Below are 22,433 nucleotides of genomic sequence, written 5' to 3'. Positions count from 1 at the left end.
TTTTTATGTCCGGGGATATCGTGAAGAGGACTAAGGACGTTTCTGAACCCTTCGTTTTTACCATTATTCCAGCACCCCCTCCCTCACGCCATTCTTTTTTTTCGTTTTGATTTATTTTGACCATGTAACCAATAATACTAATAAAAACCTTTATTTTGTTACACGTAAATTACTGTCCATTGTTACTCACACGCCTCACAGTACCCTTTAATCAATGTAAGATAATTTAAAAAAAAACATGTTAAATACAAGCATTTAATGAACATTAGCCACCAATTAACATGCCAAAGACCAAAATACATATTGTCTGGTAGCAATTTCAAATATTTGTTCATGACAAAAGTATTGGCATCTTTACATTAAAAGTCTGTACATTTCATAAGACTAATTAAAAATATATATATATATTCATTGATTGAAAACCATTACACAGTAATTAAGCTGCAATTAAATATTTGCAGACACTAATAAAAAAATAGATTTTTAAATGACAGGTGTACGATTTTGTGCAGCCTTACCTTTTTAATTGTCTTATTCTAAACTGCAGGAATGTTTCCCGCAGAGCCTGCCCAGCTGGCACAGCTCTATGTATATGCTAATGGCTGTATCTGTTTGTCCTGAAAAATAAAATAAATGAAGGGAAAATCAACTGAATAAAATCAAAAACACAACTTAAAATATGGTACAGGTGGCAACCATAATGATCAAAAGGTCTTGCTGTGTTTCTGACTGTGTAACACTGCCACACTCCAGAGAAATGGGTAACTCTGATTTGATGCTAAATATAATTCAGTGCTACTGTACTACAGTTTTACTTGTGTACTACTTTCTTCATAGACAGACGCTGCAATAAAGTCTACCTTAACGTGATTGTAGCTAACAAAATAGTTCCATAAATCTGTTTTGCCACAAAGAACCACATGTTATAGAAAGCTGCACTGTCATTTCAAAACATATACAGCTCTGCTCAAAAGTTCTGCACCACCTAGAATTTAAGGATTGAGACATAATTAAAAAAATTATATGAACATAATTTATATATTTTATTTAACATCATGTAATCAAAGAAACTACAAAATGATATCGCAAAAGTCTACCTGAAGCCATACTAGTAATACAGTATTTCATGTTAGATTTCAAAATGTCACATTTTTTCAATTTTCAATTTTTTTCACACACACGATCACAAGTCCAAAGTGAGTGCTCTCAGTGCTTGTGGTGAAGTACAAAATAATACGTGCTATTAGTGAAACAAGTGCTGATAACAATGTTAATCGTTACTGTAGTGCAGTGCTGATCCGGTTTTGTGCTGGCCCTTGGTGACAGCTCCGGATTCGTGTTTAGCCGTCTAGTGCTATATAATAAAAACAAAAACACAGACAGTAACTAAACAGACAAAACAAACAAAATTCTCACAAACTCTTTCTTTTTATTTTAGGAAATCTCCCGGTCCTTCCAGTTCCTCGTATCTCTTACAAGTTAGGTTTTAAAATGAAAATACATGTTTTGGTTTTTTTTTCTGTTTATTTCCAAAAGGCACATTTGAGGCCTATATAATGATTGGAAGTACACAACGGGTATGGAATTATTTTATCAGCTACAATCACCTTAACTGTGTGCCAGGGGGGTGTAGCAGAAATAACTCTGACTCACAGCCAACCTTGTTAGGCAGCACTGAATAGGCACCAGTCTGAGTAGAGCTAAAAATTAGCACAGAAATATGGAGCACTCATTCTAAGGAACAAATATTGCATTAAAATGGTATCAAATCGCTGCCCTGTGTAAAAACCTCCATCCAGCCTCATATAATGACCTGCAGGTCCTCTAATAATCCCCAGCCCTCCTGATTTACACACGGTAAACTGATTTTACAGACATGTTTACAGTTTGGTCCATTCCCATGACGAACCCACTCTGAACCCTATATTCTATATTCCCCTGTTGGCAGACCCCTGGATCGTCATAGTTTCTCTAAAGACCTAATAAATTGCAGTTAAAATGTAATGTTCTGAATGACATCTTCAAGTCCTTCAAATGACTAGGCAAAAAACATTTTTTTTTAAAATAGCACAGTAACCAGGTGTGTCTTGTCGACTTGAAGACTTTGTTATTCAGACCACAATAGCACATCTGCTACTTGCCACAATATGTTGACTGGAATTGGGTTTTCTGCAAACGTTGCCATTCCAGGAACACCCGGTAGCAGCCACTGCAGTGAGGGACGGTTGCAGGGGTACCCACAAAATCTTGTGAAGTCACTGAGATCCTTCTGTATTCCCATGACTGTTGCTGAATGGTTGCACACAATTCTAACACAGCTTACACAGGTTTAGAAACTTTAGATCATAAGACACATTTGTATACATTGAAGGGGGATTTTCTCATTGTACTTAAAATGTTTTGTCCTAGTCACTGTAGCTATATAACAAGTATACTGATAGTGTTTGTACATAGTCTACAGGAAATGCCTTAAAAACTGTTTTGGGAACATATAACATATAACCATTGAATGGGTTTCGTTTTCTGAATACACAGCCAAGGCCATCAGGCTTCTGGAAGGAGGGAAGCTTGTCTGGGCTTAGACATACAATCCCTAAGGGGAGAGAATTCCTACAGTTAGCAACTCATAAGAGATGGCAAGCAAAAGACAGCCATTAGGAGGCAAATGGAAGCTGCTGTTCTACTAACTCTGACGTGCAGCTGTCCAAGAATGAAGGCACCATTCAGTTCAAACTGTCTGAGGCTGTGTAAAACGTACTAGACTGTGAGCACTGACAAAATATAGATAGATTGACAATGTGTCGCTACACTGCATTATTTATCACTTTGAAGGTTTTAAAATATTTTGTTTTATTTTGACTCAAGTGTGGACTATTTATACATATATATATATATATATATATATATATATATATATATATATATATATATATATATATATATATATATATTGTTACAGGTAATAGTGCACTCTAAATCATGCATAGTTTCCAATGAACAGTAGGAAAGTCTGTAAAATAAAAATGAACTTCAATTTGTTCAGTTTTTGTAATTATTTCAGGCTTAAAGGTAAGCAGTCAATGCAGGAACACACACAGTGTTAATGAACATCTTTGACTTGGCTCTGGTCTGTCTGGATACTGGTCATGGAAGGCCTCTGCTGAACTAGAAGCACAGTCCACTTCATTCCAGTTCTCACTGAGTCACGTTTCACTCTTCTCCAATCTCCACCCCGTAATGACCGATAGTATGACCCAGCCACCAATGTACCTAAACCCTCCCCGCTTGTGTGCTCAAAACAGTGCACTAAAACAAAGCAGGGACTCATTCAGCAAGGGGCCAATGAACACCCCTAGCTTGCCACCAGGAACAATCCAAAAATAGTGTCCAGGCTACGGGGTCCAGTGTGACTAATCACCCCTTAAATTAGTTGCATAGTTCTGTAGGGGCTACCCTCTCTGGAACTGCTACAATAAGTTGTTTATGAATCACTCTGTACATACAAAATAACATTAAAACTAATTATAAGATTTTAGGCCTTGGTTTGGATTGTCTAAATCTTCAGTGTAATATTAATTTATACAGCAATAAGACAATGTTAACTACTAATACTGACCATATCAGGACATAAACTGTTTAGGCAGATTACGGGGGAATCTTCTGAATTCCAGGACCATGCAGGAAAAACCAGGAAAACTCTTTGTCTATAATAAATAAGGCTACAGCTTATGCCTTGGAATATAGTTGGGTCTAGTTTTCCCACAGGAGAGCATAGAACTGGCAAGGGATACCTTTGGTTATAAATACAATTTAATCTGGTATAATAAAAGTCCTATAAAGACACATAATTATTTTCTATTAGTGATAGGGCCCTCTCGGTGAAGGATGTGGTAGTTTACCTTTAGCTTGGGATGCATAACTCCAGTCACAGTGAACTACCACAAGATAGAGCCTTCATTGACAGGCACTATCACTTAAGTGGTTATTGCAATACAGGTGCATTACCTAGTGTTGTTTCTTGTGTCTTATGCCTGCCAACTGCGCACCTACTTTCAAGATCTGTCAGTCTTTCTCATTGTGACTGACACTGACAGGTAGCTTTTATATATTAAGTAACTTCAATTGTCATTTAAAATGTATGTTCTGTCTCTCCAATATTATTATATATTTATTTCTAAATCTGCCTTTACCGGACTGAGCTTTGCTTTGAGCTTGTCTGGGGTGTCCTACTGTAAGTGCTGGTACTGAACAGCCTTCCATTCAAGTCAGGTAACAATGTGACCTTTCAACTCCTGTACTACAGGATAACAGCTGTTGTGTACATTGTGTTACAAAAAGCAAAAGAGAAATAATTATGTTCAAGTGTTTATGACGTGTGTTGGAAACGTGTCAGTAAAAGTGTTATAAGATCTATCACGTCACAGCAACTAAGCAAATAGCAAAATAATAGCCAGGGCCGGCGTCAGCACCTGGGCAACCCAGGCAAGCACCCGGGGCCCCAACGCCAGAGGGGGGCTCACACACACACTAAAATAGCCTACTGTATATCACTTAAACATACATCACTCTTCATTTTCACTTACACAAAATAAATAAATAAATACATACATAAATAAATTAATAATGCACATTTTTGTTATTGAGGCAGGTTTCTCATTGTATTTCTAGTTTTGGGATCAAAAACAGCAGGCAGATAGAATGGTGCAGCAAGCCTTGCATCGGGGTGATGTTTATACACTGCAATGGCACCGAACACCTTGTTCACTTGCACAAAAACTGTCACCCAGCTATGGAGGCAAGGTCCCCTACCCGACACGCCCACTGCGTAGCCATTGGCTGGTGGCGCTAGTTAATTTATGCCGCTCTGTTGCACTCTCACATCCAGCGGATAGCAATGCAGGTTAGAATTAGGAAGTGCACGCTGCTGCCACAGCGAGGAGGTAGCTAGACTAGGAGAGGAGAGGAGAGGAGAGAGGGGATGCTAACGATGTATGAATTCAAGTCAGTTTATTCTGGCATATGGAAGAAGAAAGACATGTATACTGTGTTACAAACAGAAAGAAGAGGAGGAAACAGCAATTATAGATAGAAAAAAATAGTACTACAGTTTATTTGGGGAAGATAAACAAAAACAAAAAGAAATGGGACATTGTTCTGAAGGACGATACTTGGGCATCTTGTTTTTGCTTGGACTCTACACTTCAGGTATTGCAACGAAAGGTAGGCGAGAACTTCTACGGTGGCTTAGGTGGTGCTTTTAAACGGTGCTGTCGCTGTCTTTTGTTTTGGTACTGAAATGGGCAGTAGAAGTTGTGTTTCTGTGTCTGACTATAGCGATGCTTATAGCAACTACTGTGCACCCTTGTAAGATACTGTATAAAAGACATATTGCGTGTGAAAAGGTCAAACGTGCTGGCAACATAAACACAATAAACGTTTCAACACGTGTGGTGTATTTTCAATGGCGTGTGTTTGTTTAAATGCCAATGCCATAACTAGTAAGAAGCATGCTTCTGAGCAAAAGGATGAGTTTTTAAGCGTAGTGTATGTGTGCATCATATCTTTGATTATTTTCAGTGGGAAGGTGAGCCCGTAAGTTTGTTTATTGCCATGTTACATAGTCAGTACGCACAATTATGTATGAATGATTATATATGAAGAATGGATCATTTTTCATTTATGTTGTTTCAATGTATATGAAGATTTCCTCACTCGTGCATTGTTGTAGTGTGCACACTTTCTTTTTTATATACTGGTCCTGATTTTTAATGTCTTCTTGGAACAGATTCATTTAATTAAAACACTTCGAATACTATCGGTATTGCATCGTGTGGTACTCTACTTCAAACACTGGGTAGGATGCATAGTATTTTGCACCAGAAAGTATTAATTAGGATTTCAACCAATTCCCATTAGATATTGTATTTCTGTTGCTGCGTGTTCATTTATTGATATGTATTGGGGGAAATGGTCTTAAACATAATGGCTAAAATTGCAATGTTTTGGGAGGTTTGGTTAAGGTCTAACGTTGTATTATTTAGTCGGCAGCAGTGTGGAGATATTTGTAATTTTATATATAGACTGGTTGTACAAGAATATGCCGTGGCTTTATTAATTTACTGTCTGAAGATGAATCGTGTACTAACACCAGGGGAACGCGTGCAATATGATGAATTGGTTCGGAGACTATAGCTTGGAATGTTGATTATGCTGAATATTATTTTCTGTTGGTTAGTCAACTGCTCGTCAATGCGCAACAAAGCACGGGATAGAATTGTCACAGCAGCTAATCATTAAAGACTACACATTTCCACAGACGGCGTTTTCCCTAATTAAAAATATGTTTGTGTTAATTATTTCACTACAAGCTTACCGTTATGTACCGTTATGTACCGTTATGTACCGTTGAGAATGGATTAATGGTGTAGCCTGCTGTTTGTGTTCTTTTTTGTGAACGCCAAGAACTTAGAAAAAGGTACTGCAGTTTCTTATGAAAATGTAAAGACAAGTATAACGCCAGCATGTAACATTTTGTTAAGATAATATTCACTGAACTGCAAAGGATGATCTTGCAATGAAGTTGTACGTGTTCACAGTTGAATACAGAGTTTAAAGGGATGGTTACACTTTATAGATACATTTGTCTCAAAACAAAATTAACTCGTTATACTGTCGTTACTTTCCCTATCAGTTTCTCACATAAGGGATCGAGATTCATTTCTACAGTGATTTAAAAAAAAAAAAAAAATCAAATCAAATCAAATTGTGTTTATATAGCGCCTTTCAAGTTTCAAACGAAAAATATCGCAAATCACTGTACAAGACCAAATAAGAGTAGGCTATCATAATAAAAGTAATTTGTATAGAGATGCCAAAGCGTGTATGTCACACACACACACACACACACACACACACACACACACACACACACACACACACACACACACAAATGAACTTATGTTCTTTAGTTTATTGATCACCTGCTCACTTAATTTCAGTTTCTCTTAATTAGCACTTATAATTACAAGTCCATGTGACAGTTGGTGATTCATTTGAATTGTATCCCCAATCCAGTTGTTTATCCTCGTGGTATGTCAGCAGCTTTTCATGGAATGTCAGAAGATTTAAATGTCGATTTAATCAACAGTATGCGCAATGCGAAGTGACGTGGGACGATTGTTGTTGTCAACATCTCATACATTTGGTTGTACTTGTGCTTTGATTGCGGAATGCATTTTATTTGGAATTAATATCCTCACCTCTAACAAACACAATAATGATATCGGCGTTGTTAAAATGTAATTAAACTTAGACAGTATCACTGTGTACCCGATTTCAACGCGAATTTTACGGAACCCGAAAAGGGACATGGTGTGAATTTAAAAAGAAGGGTTAGGCTAATACTTAATACTGGTAAAAGGTTGTGGTAACCTCGTGGGATTCTCTCTTCTTTTGCAATTTCTCTCAGTTTTTGCAATACTGTCATTTTGGTAGATGAGCCATCATTTTGCGTTGTAATTGTACCATTTTTTGAGAGGAAAAGCAGGATCGGACTCCATCCATGAATGTGTGTGTCCTAATAACTCTCCAATCACTGAGACATGACTCAATTTACTCCTTATCATGTAGACTTTCATGTGTAAAATAGTGTTCTCTTGCGAGTTAGTTTTCACGAGCTAACTGTTGTATGAGAATACAACTGGGTGCAATAAATAATCTATTCACGTTAAACTCCCGTTAAAATCCCGTACACCAGTTTTGCATAGTTTTTGTGCCATGAGCAGGAAATAAGGTGATTGTCTCCTATCCACTGAGAACACCGGGTGCCTGCTTCAGTCAAGATATTATGTCGCGCGCATGAGATACGAACATTTTTTTTTTTTAATTCACACCATGGCCCTTAGGGGTTCTGTAGCATTTTATGTTGTGTCACCGAATATTTTAATAGTGTGTGCAGTCTAAAGAGAAGTATGAATATTTGATCAATTCAGTACTGAACAAATGCCTTGGAGTCTTATTTCATCAGGAATATGGTTTAACCCTTTAACCAATCCAAGTACTGCTGTAGAACTCAATAACACAAAATGAGCTGCGCTCTATGGTCAGAATATCGATAAAGGGCTGTTGGTGGCATTAATAATTGAGGTGTAACGGTTGTATTGACGTTTCAGATTAACTTTCTGTCTACTGTCCTCTATAGTTGACAGAGCCTGCTGTTTCATTTAGCTTCAACAAGCAGTTACCACTACTATTTACATTAAAGGAATGGACTACCTTAAATCACCTTCTTATGGAACAAAATGTCATGCAATTTAAGTAATTGTCCTCAGGTGTGAGAACTGAACATTGACTGTTCCTCAACCAATATAGCCAAGATTCAATACCCAAGGTTACCACAAACGGAGTGTCCCCTATCTGGAGAATACTAGAAGCACAATGATACTAGTCCCATGGTCATGACCATTGTCATAAAATTGGTAAGTTTCCACGTTACCATTTTATATAATAGTTGCCTTAATTGTATCCCTTCACATACTGTAGGTAGATTGCATTTTTAAAATATTAATATTCATAATAGTAATATTTAATGAACATTGCTCTTTGAAAAGTTGTTAGACGTGCTTAGCAAAATCTGGGCATCACACTATGTTATTATTATAATTCTTGTCAGCCTCATTACCTGCCCTTGTGCAAACATTGCCCCTTATAAAAAATAAAAATAAAAAAGCATTAAATTGCCACAGTGGTGCCTTACCACCATTTTACCAGTGCCATTCTCACTCCTTTGTAGCTGCCCTTGTGCTAACATTGACTCTTACAAAGAATCATTAAATTGACATGCATTGATAGTTTCTAATGTGTGCTTAATTGTCGCTGGTGCTCATAAATATGTTACACTGGTGCTTGTAAGCGCAATACACGTAGTATAAACACGGCAAAACTTGCCTATCAAAATATTTTCAACTCCAGACCAATCAGTAAAGAAAGGCTATCAGTACTGCATATTGTGATTAATCATTTTTAATTAGAGGCAGGGTCCTCTATTCCTTGGGCTGAATTTGAATTATACTTGTTGCCCTTGGGCTATTATAGATTTCTGACAGTAGCATTAGAGCTAATAGCAATATTCCAGAAGAGTAGAAGACTCCACAGTGTGTAAAAAAAAAAAAAACACTTTTTATTAATTCAGTCTTTGAGCCTTCGGCTCTGAGCAATCCACCAAATATTTTGACCTTTAATTTTTAGAAAACTTGGATTTAAATATGATCTATTTAGAATCTGGAAGATTTTGCTAGAATCTGGAAGATTTTGCTACTCTTGCAAAAAAAAGTTGTTCACGGGACAGGAGGGCTGTGACTGAAGGGTTTAAGGACAGTCTGTTCCGCACTGGAACATGGAAATTTCATGATAGCTCCCAAACCAGGTCATTGCATTGAGTTTCTCATCTAACTTGCGGATACTTCTTTTTTTACTTATCTTCCAAAACTCAAGGTCTCAGTTTTCTCATCCATATAGATTTATGGATTTATGTGTTGTTTAAGTGAAAATCAGATGTAGTGGAATGTATTGGGCATTTAAATTGGCGGAGATGGGACTTCATAATTAATAACAAAAGCTCCGTTTCCACAGCCCTATGATTCCTTTCTCATGACATGCTAATGAAATGCTAAGTTTTATAGCTCTGCTTTTCAAAACAAGATTTTTACCAGATTTATACCCTCCAGCACCAGACCCTGTGTGCTCACTCAACCTGACCTGACAATGCTTTACTAACCATTCACAGAGATCTGAATGGACCTGCCTGCAGAGGGGTTTGTGGCAATAGAAACACAATGGGAATGAAATCCCTACAAAGGTCAGATCTGAGAAGCTTAGGAAAGGTCTGGCTAGTTGCTGGATACAAGACCCCCAAAGAACCCCAGGTGCTGCAGATTATGAAGTGTTGTTGGTGGCTCTCCTGTATCTAAGCATCATCCCATTTCTCCAGTATACACATTCAGGGGGCAGGGCAGTTGGAGGATCCGATTTTAAACCAGTTGCTTTCTACTGTGGGCATCTAAAATCTCCTGGCACCTTTTTAAAGAAGATCAGGGATATGGAACCATATTGCCCATGCCATATCTGTAACACACCCCTCCCTATATCCCAAAATGTGAAATGCTGGCTTAGTTGTGAAGTGCTTTGAGAGGTTGCTCATGTGAAAGGTGCTATGTAAATACCAGTTCCCTCTCTACCATGGTGTAGTCTATTTTGCTTGCAAAAGTATTTGGTGACTGAATTGCAAGCATTAAAATAAATACTAAGATGACTTCACATCCTTGGTGACTGAACCGCACACATACAGCTGAGCAACACAATGGGAGAACATACTCCATGTGCTGGCCTGGACCCAAGAGGAGTTTTTGAAGGTTTTTTGTTGTAAGCTTGCTAGTAGTTAGACATGGTGTTGCTAATTGCAGATCACTGATTGTTCTTGCTTGGATGATATATTGTGAAGACCTTTTTATTTGTATGCACGCGTTGTACAATAGCACTGCGATAAATGTGGATCTTTCTAATGTAGAAGTCATATGTATCTAAGGCAGGCAACTAGAACTGAAGAGCAACATTTAACACAGACCTATAAAAAAACAAAACAGTACAGTGCCACCTTGGTACAAAGACCACCCCTGCAATTAGGCCATATTTTTACAGTCCCAATGTCATTGACTTCATAGACCATCCATATTAAGGCCAGCCTAATAGTAAGTCCACATTTTGGTGGTCCATTGACAGGTATTATTCAAGAGGTATTTATAATTGCTTTAGGAGCCATTTAGAACGATTGCAAACATCATATATAAAAAAAAAACTAAGGGGAGAGTACAAAATTAAACAAATGTAATTTGAAGCTGCTTGCTTTTTAAGGACCTTCATGTTGCATTTCTAGTGCTTCATGGGTAAGCCCGACTCCAAGGGTGAGAGGCAAACTGTCCTTTCTTGTCAATCTTTTTGTTGTTGCTGATTCAATACACTGCTAAGCACAGCATAGCTTAGAAAGAGGGGGTGGGGTTCTGGCCTCTTTGAAGTGAGCAGTCACACATGGAAAGGCAACATAGCAGTAGCTAATAAAAAGAGCTGAAGCAATTCATTATTGACAAGCAAGTAGTGATGAGAACATTCTGAATTATATTGTTGCATCACTGAAAACACAGCATTGTTTTCTGTTCATTCACACAAACCAGAAGTATTCTAAAAAAATTTAAAAAACACATTTTTTTGTGTCCCTGACGTGCCTTTACAATGTATTATGCAAATTCCTAATTTTTATTGTATATTATATAAACTCTGCATGTGTTTAAAATGTTCTTTAGAGATACATCACCTTTCCTCAACCATCTAGAATTCCTTCAGGGAAGTTGGCGGAAGGAAATATGCAGTGAAGCTCTTAAATGGTCCATGGTAATTTCTTGTGAGACTGCTCTGAAACATTAGTTAGGCAGACTTGGATGTGAAACCACCTGCCAACCAAGCATACTATCAGCAAGGGTGTAACGATACACTGATGTGACAATATATGATTTACGATATGCACGCCGTGATACAACATGTATCACTATACATGTGCTGGTCCTAATGGGCTACTTATATGATGCATTATAAGATCAAATGATAATTTAATGACACACTATTTTCTTAAAAGACAAAAATTAAATGAGTTGGGGAGAGTATGTATTCATACCAGCTATAAAACACACTTATTCTTCATTCAAGGACCACTTGGTGAACTACAGTGAGCTATGTTGTGATTTTGGTCTTGTATCACGATGCAAACGACACATTTCTGTTACGATGCAATATATCATCTAAAGAAAGTACACCATGAATTATACACATGTAACAATCAGATCGTCAAATGTACTGTTTTTCCTGTTGTGACAGAAACTGACTTGCAGCCGGGAGGTGCAGCTTTTATATAGTACTTTATACGGATTCGATCAACAAAATAATCAGCCAGGAGCCCATTTACACAAGTGTGTGTTGCATATTGCAGGTAATTCTATGTATTTGTCCAAACCCTGTATATGTTCGCTATACTGTATAGTATACATTATATAAAATGACCCTGAAGGAATTCTCTAGGGTTAATCTTCACGCTGTTTTTTTATTCCTAGTTTTGCCAGCTTCCTTAAAGAAACCTATCCAAGTTGCATTATTCTATAATGATTCCCAAGGCATTGTACTTCACATTATAGCAGTGACAAATCTTTGTGTTCTGTAAGTTATTTCCTGGCTTCATCTAGCAGAATTTTCTTTAATATTTCAATGTTATTTGTCAACATCCTGACACTGTTTGTATCCTGGGAGACAGTCAGCATGGTTTTAGGAAAGGGAGATCATGTCTAACTAACCTGCTTGATTTTTTTTGAGGATGCAACATCGACAATGGATAATTGCAAAGCATATGACATGGTTTAGTTAGATATCCAGAAAGCTTTTGACAAAGTCAGTATAAAAAATTACTTCTCAAACTGAACGCAGTAGGGATTCAAGGAAATGCATGCACATAGATTAGGGAGTGGTTAACATGTAGAAAACAGAAAGTACTGATTAGAGGAGAAACCTCAAAATGGAGCGAGGTAACCAGTGGTGTACCACAGGGATCAGAATTAGGTCCTCTGCTCTTCCTAATTTACATTAATGATTTAGATTCTGGTATAATAAGCAAACTTGTTAAATTTGCAGACGACACAAAAATAGGAGGAGTGGCAAACACTGTTGCAGCAGCAAAGGTCGTTCAAAATGAACTAGACAGCATTCAGAACTGGGCAGACACATGGCAAATTACATTTAATAGAGAAAAGTGTAAGGTACTGCACGCAGGCAATAAAAATGTGCATTATAAATATCATATGGGAAATACTGAAATTGAAGAAGGAATCTATGAAAAAGATCTAGGAGTTCATGTTACTCAGAAATGTCTTAATCTCTGAAATGTAGGGAAGCTATAAAAAAAAAAGCCAACAAAATGCCCAGATATATAGTGAAAAGTGTTGAATTTAAATCAGGGGAAGTAATGTTAAAACTTTACAATGCATTAGTGAGACCTCATCTAGAATACTGTGTTCAGTTCTGGTCACCGTGCTACAAAAAGGATATTGCTGCTCTAGAAAGATTGTAAAGAAGAGCGACCAGAATTATTCTTGGTTTAAAAGGCATGTCATATGTAGACAGGCTAAAATAATTTAATCTATTCAGTCTTGAACAAAGAAGACTATGCGGCAATCTGATTCAAGCCTTCAAAATTCTAAAAGGTATTGACAATGTCGACCCAAGGGACTTTTTCAACCTGAAAAAATAAACAAGGACCAGGGGTCACAAATGGAGATTAGATAAAGGGGCATTCAGGACAGAATGCCCCATTATTTTTTACACAGAGAATTGTGAGTGTCTGGAACCAACTCCCCAGTAATGTTGATGAAGCTGACACCCTGGGATCCTTGAAGAAGCTGCTTGATGTGATTCTGGGATCAATAAGCTACTAACAAGCAATAAGCTACTAACAAGCAAACGAGCAAGATGGGCCATAACCATTCTTATGTTCTTATGTGTAAGCATGTGCCACCCCGTTTTTGGACAAATGGATTTCAAGGTAATCATAAACTGATAAATATTTCATGACGACTGAGTTGTAAAAAAAATCTGTTGTCTTGGATAGATTCTTCCATAACTTAAAACATACAATCATAAAACCTTATGTAATACTAAAAAGAAGCTTAAACACTAGAACCGCCATGGCAGTCATTTTGCCTGTTTGAGGTTTTCAGATTTAAAAGGTTGTCCGTTTATGACTTTTCCTAAATACATGTATTAAATACCCTGACAGCGTTTGAAAGGCAGGATCGTGAAAATAATAAAGTTATAATCCCGTCCACATAGAACCACCAAAGCAGTCATTTTGACTGCCTTTTACAATACATGTCTTTATTTAGAATATAACCTAAAATGTTGTATTTTTTAGATACAAGCCTGTTGTTATCTCTACCCCCACTGAGCTTACAGCAGTATGTCTCTGAATAAAATATGGCTCTTGAAGTCTTGACATGTGTTATCCAAAGATCTATTGTAATCCTATCAATTACTTGGAGAGCTGGCATCTGGCTGTCTATGTGAGCATATATAGTCTGCTGTCGTATAGTATTAGGCTACTATTTTACTCTCACAGGTACATAGAGGGATCTTCAAGAGCCAAAGAGGTCGTTGCAGAAGTAGCAGTCCTGGGGAATCCTCTGCAGTGCCAGCCACTTTGCTTGTATCATCTCCTGCAGCAGCTGCAGGCGTGGCAGCCATGCCAACCGCTTCACCAAGGACAGTGCCTCCAGCTGTATCACCAGCACGAACAGGCATTCATGAGGCTGGGAAGGATGGCACTATTTGAGAAATTATAAATCCCGGTGTTGACGCTGTGGGAAGACGGGCTGCACAAAATGTTTTGACTGAAACCTTAGGTCCCACGCCGTACGCAAAAATTTGGCATCAGAAATTTGGAATGACTTCATTGAAAACAGCATTGCCTGCTACAAGCTGGGAGAGAACCTTACAGTGGACGAGCAGCTGTTTCCGACAAAAGCTGTGGATTTCTACAATGACACAAAGTATGGAGTGGACGTTTTAGACCAGATGGCACGTCAGTATTCAGTGAAAGCTGGTTCTCGCCAGTGGCCCGTTGCTGTATTTTACAATGTACTGGACCTGGTAGCCATCAATTCCTTCATTTTGTGTAATGAATGCACCGGGGAAAATATCGGTAGGAGAGATTTCATCTTGAGGCCACAGCGCTTTGGCAGAAACATTTCGATCAGAAAACTGCAAAGCAGCAGGCAAATGCAGCTCAACCTGGATTCAGTGCTGCACCCAGTGACACATGCAAGAGAAAACAGTGCCAGGTAGCTAAATGCAATAAAAAAAATATAACTTCTGATATATGTGCCCAATGTGGAAGAGCAGTATGTGGTAAATGCACAGGAAAAGTTGATCTGTGTGGATTGTGCTACTTAGGTTGTTACTTTGAAGTCCGTTTCCCTTAAAGCGCATTCACGTTCCATAATGGGAATTGAGTTATTTTCTTTTTTTTATGTTACTTTAAAAAAAAAAAATGTTATTTTTTTTATAGTTTTGGATGTACGTATACCTGTTTACACACTAGTTTCTTTTGAAATGTTTATTTTATTATAGTTTTTCATTTTTTTAAGTAAACCCTTTTATGTTTAATTGTTCAAATGCAGTGTTTCGGATGTGCAGATGTTTGATATAATGTGCTTAAATAAAACTTTTGAGTTGTATCCAAGTTTGTCTTTCATTTTAATATTGAGGTTGTTTAAAATGTAACCTTTATAATGACAGCCGGTTTAAAAAAAGACACTTCTTACATTTTCAACAAATGTAAGTCTTCATATAACATAATGTATAAATGGCTGTATCAAAAATATGTCATGTAAAGGAAACCAACTCATAAATTACATCTGCAATAATGAACTCACATTCTACTGTGCACAAGAGTGTTTCTCTCCTTTCTTTAGTAGATAATTAGATTCTTAGTGGAATATGGAATTTACTTTTGTTTTTTTACCTTCTGGATTGCATTTGGGTTTAATCATTTGATTTTCCACATATTTTACTACTGTATGAGTATGAAGACCCCCCCATAGGTGCAGAGGTTTCTGTATCTTCATTTTATTTTGTATAAATCTAATTTTGTTGTGCACCACAGATTGCTGATTATTTTGTCATTCAACTGGCATCCCCTTTATTTTTTCTGTTCTACACATTGGCCGCTTCTCAGTTTGTCATGTTGAACAGACAGCAGATCTAACACTGATTGTAGGTGCTTCCATGTTCAGGACTGCCCAGAATACTGACCTTTGATGAGACAATATTTTAATACAGTTAACCACATGCATGCATTGCCACTGCTGAACAACAACCTTCCATTCGATAGCCATGGTTCAGCAAGCAGAGACGTGTTCTGCACTGTACTATCCATGGTCCTGAAAATATATTTTCAACGAAACAGTGCATTTAGGCAACTAGGCAGGCAGTAGATCGTTCGGGCTCTGTGAGCATTTAGTTGGCAGGTGTTTCCATATCCACGATTGCCCAAATTGATGATTTTCCAAAAGCTATCAAAATATATGACTCAACAATTCAGAACAGTCATCACTCCAGATTTCTAGCACAAGTTGGTGGTAGAGAGAATGATCATGGCTTCCCATGGTGGTGCTAAACCCTGTTTGACAGTATCACCAGTGGCATGGAAAGTGTACCAAATGCCCAATCGCAGTACTGCCTGCAAGTATGCAAATAATACATTTATACAAATAATAAAATAGGTTGCTGCTAACAAAATAATTTCATAGGGCATGTTCTTTCTCTATGTAGATCTGCACTAGCTAAAATACACTTCTCCATTTGTTTGCCTTTCAGGGAGTCTGATACTGTATCACTTCCTAGGTCATTTCACCCAGCAGTGTGTCTGGGGTCCATAGGGGGAAGCAGCTGGTTGGTTAATGACAAGAAAGAAGGAGATGAATGGGGTTGGGCATATTTCTCTCTTCAGGTGAAATGACCAAGGATGTTCAAGACCACCTGAAAGTCTTGCAAACAAAGACTTCTAGAACCTATTGTAGTACCAGATATTGTGGTTTAAAAAGAAAATACATGACTGCTGTGATGTGTGTTTCTTTCAAAACTGCACTTTTGAGATCTGTATAGTGAATGGAAGTGCAACACAAGTAAGATGTATGAAAATATTTAATTAGCTATCAAGATACATATATGTTCATTGTATCCAAGATAATCCATTGAGTTGCAGGAAAATTCACATTGTAAGCAAATAAATAAACTGGTTTAAAATAACAATGGTAGGCAAATTCACAGGAATGTAACTGAATGCTAACTTAAGCAATTACCATCTTTTCCAATTTTGTAAATATGATGCAAGGGTGCAAAGCATAAAACAAATGATGAAATCCTGAGAAAGTGCCAGCACTGATGAATTGCATTGTCAGTGCCAAGGTAGAAGTTTCATTTCATCAGTTTTTAAATGTAAATTAAATGGACCATTTGTCTATGTATACAAACTCCTATAACACAAATATAGTTTAAAGAAAAATAACTCATTTGTTATTGTGGCAAAGTGGTTTGCAGAGAGCAGGTGAGAGGTGATGTAATTACGACACAGAAGACAGACAACAAAGTTCACGATCCAAACAGAAACGTTTATTTATAATCCCAGTATGGCGACCGCAAAGAATAATCCCAGGCAACGTACAGCAACGTGTATTGCACTGTTTCAAAACAACGGCTTACAGTCCCGAAAGAATAAACACAGTAGAACACATACAAAGACAAGCATACATTCACAAGTCCAGAGTGAGTGCTAAAGTGCTAGTGGTGAAATACAATTTATTCGTGTAGAGTTGTGAGGTGTTGTTTGGGTTTGGTGCAGTCCTCAAGCGACAGCTCCGGATCGTGTTAGCTGCCTAACAAGAACAAACAAGTATAATTAGACACGACAAACAAACAAAACACTCACGGTTATTTTACAGTTCTCGTTTTTCAGTTCGACCTTAACCATAACAAAAGGAACAGATCACCTAGCCATGTCCCCTTTTGTACCGTCAGTCACGCCCCCTTGGTTAGCGAGTGCAACCGTTTCTCCTCCAATCCGCGGTTGCCACATCGCTTCCCTTCTGGGGCGATGACTTGGTATACGGTAGCTCTGCCCCCTTTCTAGATGGCCCACTTCCACCTTTCCTTTGGAATGAATTGTCTGACCATCCAGTGCGGGGCACTCTGTTCCCTTTACACAGAGCCCTCACAGGTCAGGAGGGAGATGTATAACCAAGATTCATTCTTTCTCTGTCACAGTTATTCAATTAGAATCTTAGGTATGTATTCAGTAAAAGTAATATATAAAAACTGCTTCTCTCAGTTTCAGTCAGGATGGAAAAGACAGTAGATCTTTCAGAATTGCATATAGGCACTTGGTTAACTAAGGCTCCTTGAGAAAAGCAATGAGCCATTTGGGGGAACTCTCGTTCTTATAATAGGAGGCACTTTTTTACACAGAGAATTGTGAGGGTCTGGAACCAACTCCCCAGTAATGTTGTTGAAGCTGACACCCTGGGATCCTTCAAGAAGCTGCTTGATGAGATTCTTGGAACAATAAGCTACCAACAACCAAACGAGCAAGATGGGCTGAATGGCCTCCTCTCGTTTGTAAACTTTCTTATGTTCTTATGTGATACATTGAGAGTGGTGCAGTGTACAAAGTAACTGTCCAGACAATGATTTACTCCTAAAACGTCCGTATTTATTTAAAGCACAATAAATAATAAATCAGTCGCCCCTATACTAGCAGTGGTATAGGGGAAGCGATACAGCGGGTTTGCAGTCCCAAACAAAACGACACTCCTAAACCACAATCCTCCATGCACAGAAATGTGCTCCTTTAATCCCGGGGAAGTGGTGCTGGTGTCAGTGTAGTGCTGTGCAGTGGGGTAGTGATCTAGGGTAAGTGCTGGCTCTGAGGCAGCAGAGCCTGATCTCCTTATTCCTGCTATAAACAAACACAAACAAAACAACAAACACATGCTCCGGCTGTGAAATCACGTTTCAGTGTAAGGGGCATTACCGAAATAGCTGCTTCCCCTTTGTACCATTAAACTCCTCCCTGCAATCAACCCGGCGCCATTGTTTCTCCAATCGTTGTCTGCCCCTTAGTTGATTGCAATGAGTCCTTCTGTGTACGAGCAGCTACGCACTCCCCCTAATATGGTAATCTTCCGGTTTCCGCCAAACCATCGAATCTGCCCATCTAGGAGGCAGCATACCACCAACCTTACACAGTGCCCTTTCTGGTCAGGAGGGAGATTTACAGCTCAAATTCTTTTGCTGTCTGTCACAGGAACAAACAGATTTCTACCCCCAATTCTATTATAGTGGTAATCATTGAGGATTGGTCTATTCAATTGATCTAAACAAGGTTGAATCTAAATTCGGATCATTTTACTCACTGTTAAAGACACAAATAAACCTAGTAGACTCCAACACAGTGTTGGGAATGCTGGCTTATTTTATTAATTTAAACGATTGCAGTATTTACATCTAGCACTGGTAATTGAATAAACTCTGCGGTTCAACGTCTGGCTGCCCATTGTGGCCCCTGCACCTTCACTACAGTGTTATGGCATATATTTCACTTTTTTTTTTTCCAATGCTGTAGACCTGCTATGCACCTTATGCATATGATGCATTGTAGATGTTACAGACTCTTTAAAAAAAAAATGTAAAAAAGCACTCATAACAATAATTAAAAAACAGTATGTATGGTGTACTTTAGTAAAAGAACCATGCTTATAATAAATTGTTATGAGTGCTTTACAAATCAGGTGCTTTTATGTTTTATAATAAACTTGACTCAAGTGTTTTTGAGTTCCAGTCCTTTGATACTGTTAACATATCTTATGTGTCAATTTTTGTGCTAGCCATGGGTCTGCTGCACTTCACTGTCCATGGTCCTAAAAATAAGCATTTGCTGATTTAGCTCTCCAGTGTATTTAGACAGCTTGTTACTAGTCCTTTAGATCACAGCATAGAGGTTTCAAATTGGACAGCCCTTGCGACCCTTTCTGAAGCTGATCTTGGGAAACAGATCTGTTCGTATCTTGAATATCATACTTGTTCATGTGCTGTTGTCTGGGTTATACTATGTACCAATCAATCAATCAAATAGATTGATATTGTATATGTTGTATATCAGTAGAAATATCCATCAGAGTTAACCATGATCCTTTATATGTCAGTTTTGCATTAAGTAAATAGAAAACTACAAAGCAGTATGTGATTCAGTATGTTAACGTAACATTATTCAGCAGGTTTCATTCGACTTTATGAAGCAAAATGTATTAATTCTATAGGCTGATGCAAAACTTTTGGCCATAGCTATAGATAGATATGTCAGTGAGTTATAAAAGGATTCTTGATTCCTTTGGTGTTCTAAATGTTTCAAAGATCTTAGATAATCCATTAAGTGCCATACGTCATTTAATGGATGGATAAAATGATAAGCTTTATTAAACCTGCGAATGCTGTAAGAACCAGAGATTGGAAAGTTGGCAGTGACACAGAGGTAAAATCCAGATTAAAACAGTGACAAATCCAACATTTCAATAAAAAGGATATAAGGAATACATGATACATTCAGCTCATTTTATTCTTCAATAATCATGTTCATCCTTTTGAAATTAGCTTAGGTTATTTATTTATTTATTTATTTATTAGGCAGCAGTACAAGTGTGGTCCAGTGGTTAAAGTCCTGGGCTTATAACCAGAAGGTTACTGCTTCAAATCCTACCTTTGCCACTGACTGACTCACTGTGTGAACCTGAGCAAGTCACATAACCTCCTTGTGTTCCATCCTGCGGATGAGATGTTAAATCAATGTCCTATTGTAAGTGACTCTGCATATAATGCACAGTTCACAGCCTGTCTCTGTAAAGCGCTTTGTGATGGTGGTCCGCTATGAAAGGCGCTATATAAAATAAAGATGTTATTATTATTATTACTTTTAGACAATGAATTAAAAATGAATTATACTTGATTATTAAGCAACTATCATAACACTCCTTTTGGTTTAGGGCTGTATCAACTGATTCATTGTGAAGAGTCTGCAAGATGTTTCATTTGTGACCATTCCTTATAATCTGTACCACAATTCCTGCATATTCCATGGAATGAATGTGGCATTGCATGTTAGCTGCGCATATATATATATATATATATATATATATATATATATATATATATATATATATATATATATATATATATAAAAATCTACAGTGCCTTGCATAAGTATTCACCCCCCTTGGACTTTTCCACATTTTGTAGTGTTACAACCTGGAATTAAAATGGATTTAATTGGGATTTTTACCATTTGATTTACACAACATACTTAACATTTTGAAGGTGCAAAATATTTTTTATTGTGACACAAAAGTTTATTAAGCAAAAAAAAATGACATTTGTTGGTTGCATAAGTATTCACCCCCCTGAGTTAATACTTGGTAGAAGCACCTTTGGCAGCAATTACAGTTATGAGTCTTTTTGGGTAAGTCTCTACCAGCTTTGCACATCTGGATCCTGCAATTTTTGTCCATTCTTCTTGGCAAAATTGCTCAAGCTCTGTCAAGCTGGATGGGGACCGTTGGTGAACAGCAATTTTCAAGTCTTGCCACAGATTCTCAATCGGATTGAGATCTGAGCTTTGTCAAAAGTAGTAATTATCATGGTTTTAAATCTACATTCAATTAAAAACATGTTCGATGACCTTTTCAGTGTCTTTGACGACCATTGCTGTTCTCATAATGTGCCAATGACGAGGGGTCTCGTCCCAAACAAATATTGAACATAAAGGTTGTAACAATATCCAAGCTACAACAAAAATGAAGGTGGTCTCTTTAAATAACACCCTGCCTCTGTCTGGACAAGTGGTGATCTGTTTTGATTTTGGAAGCTGAAATCTCTTTAGATAGAGTGGCGGATTTCAAAAACAGATGCGCAGAGTAATGTATTTGAGGATTTCTTTAACAAAAGACAGAAGACAGTGTAATTCGGTACATACCTATCTATAAGCACAGGCTTTGCCAGCTCTGTTTCTGAAACTGAGAACACACACAGTCAAACACTACACAGTTGCTACAGATTTCCTGTCTAATCTATTTGTTATGTCTTCACAGGCATGAATTATCTTAGATTGTACAATAACTGGACGCTGCTCTCCCATTGTTTTCTATGGAGGTCTGCGGTTCAGTTATTATTCAGTAACGGAACAGCAAATAAAGCAACGGTTGAGAGATGGCACTAATTAATAACACGTGTTCCAACACACTTGTACTCTGCTCTCAAAAAGTTTACTCTTTCAGTGGACTGCCATGATTATTCCAGACAAAGAAAGGTAAATAAACAAATACATTTGAAAAGTGGTACATTGCTGTGGTGTGTTCCTTGGCAATAATGGAACTCCCTCAATCTTTATTATTACCTTATAACACACCACAGCAATGCCAGTATCCATTAATTATATTAACAATTAGATGTGTGTTTGTAAAAACACTTCAGCAAACATTTTCATTGGTACAGCAGGAACACAAATGTTCTATTTGCATCACAGTCAAGAGAACATTTTTCATTCAATCTGGCCAGGGGTAAAAACATAATAAGTTTATTAAGCATCCAATTAAAACAGTACTTTTTGATGGGGTGCAACTGAGATGCACATTGTAAAGGACTAAAACCTGTTTCTTGCCCCTGAGGTGGCAACCTTATAATGAGGGGGAAACTTCAAATTGGAGAGTCTAAATTTAAATCGGGGACCCCAGGTCAGGCTT

The 22,433-nt window shown here is 37.7% G+C and overlaps 1 protein-coding gene across 2 annotated transcripts in view; it reads left to right on the top strand.

The window, feature by feature from the left end:
* The first annotated feature begins 4,911 nt into the window (after positions 1–4,911).
* LOC117966096 (netrin receptor UNC5D-like) overlaps positions 4,912–22,433 on the top strand; it is a 296,114-nt gene continuing 278,592 nt past the window's right edge. The window contains exon 1 of one of the 2 annotated variants that reach the window (XM_059008505.1): positions 4,912–5,205. In XM_059008505.1, the coding sequence (XP_058864488.1) occupies positions 5,142–5,205 (64 nt within the window). In that variant the 5' untranslated portion in view covers positions 4,912–5,141. Of the gene's footprint in view, positions 5,221–22,433 lie in introns of both variants that reach the window. The other variant, XM_059008504.1, reaches the window with a different exon arrangement.

This window comes from Acipenser ruthenus, chromosome 37 (assembly GCF_902713425.1).
Source record: "Acipenser ruthenus chromosome 37, fAciRut3.2 maternal haplotype, whole genome shotgun sequence".
Classification (NCBI taxonomy): Eukaryota; Metazoa; Chordata; class Actinopteri; order Acipenseriformes; family Acipenseridae; genus Acipenser; species Acipenser ruthenus.
This window is presented reverse-complemented; position numbering and strand designations above follow the sequence as displayed.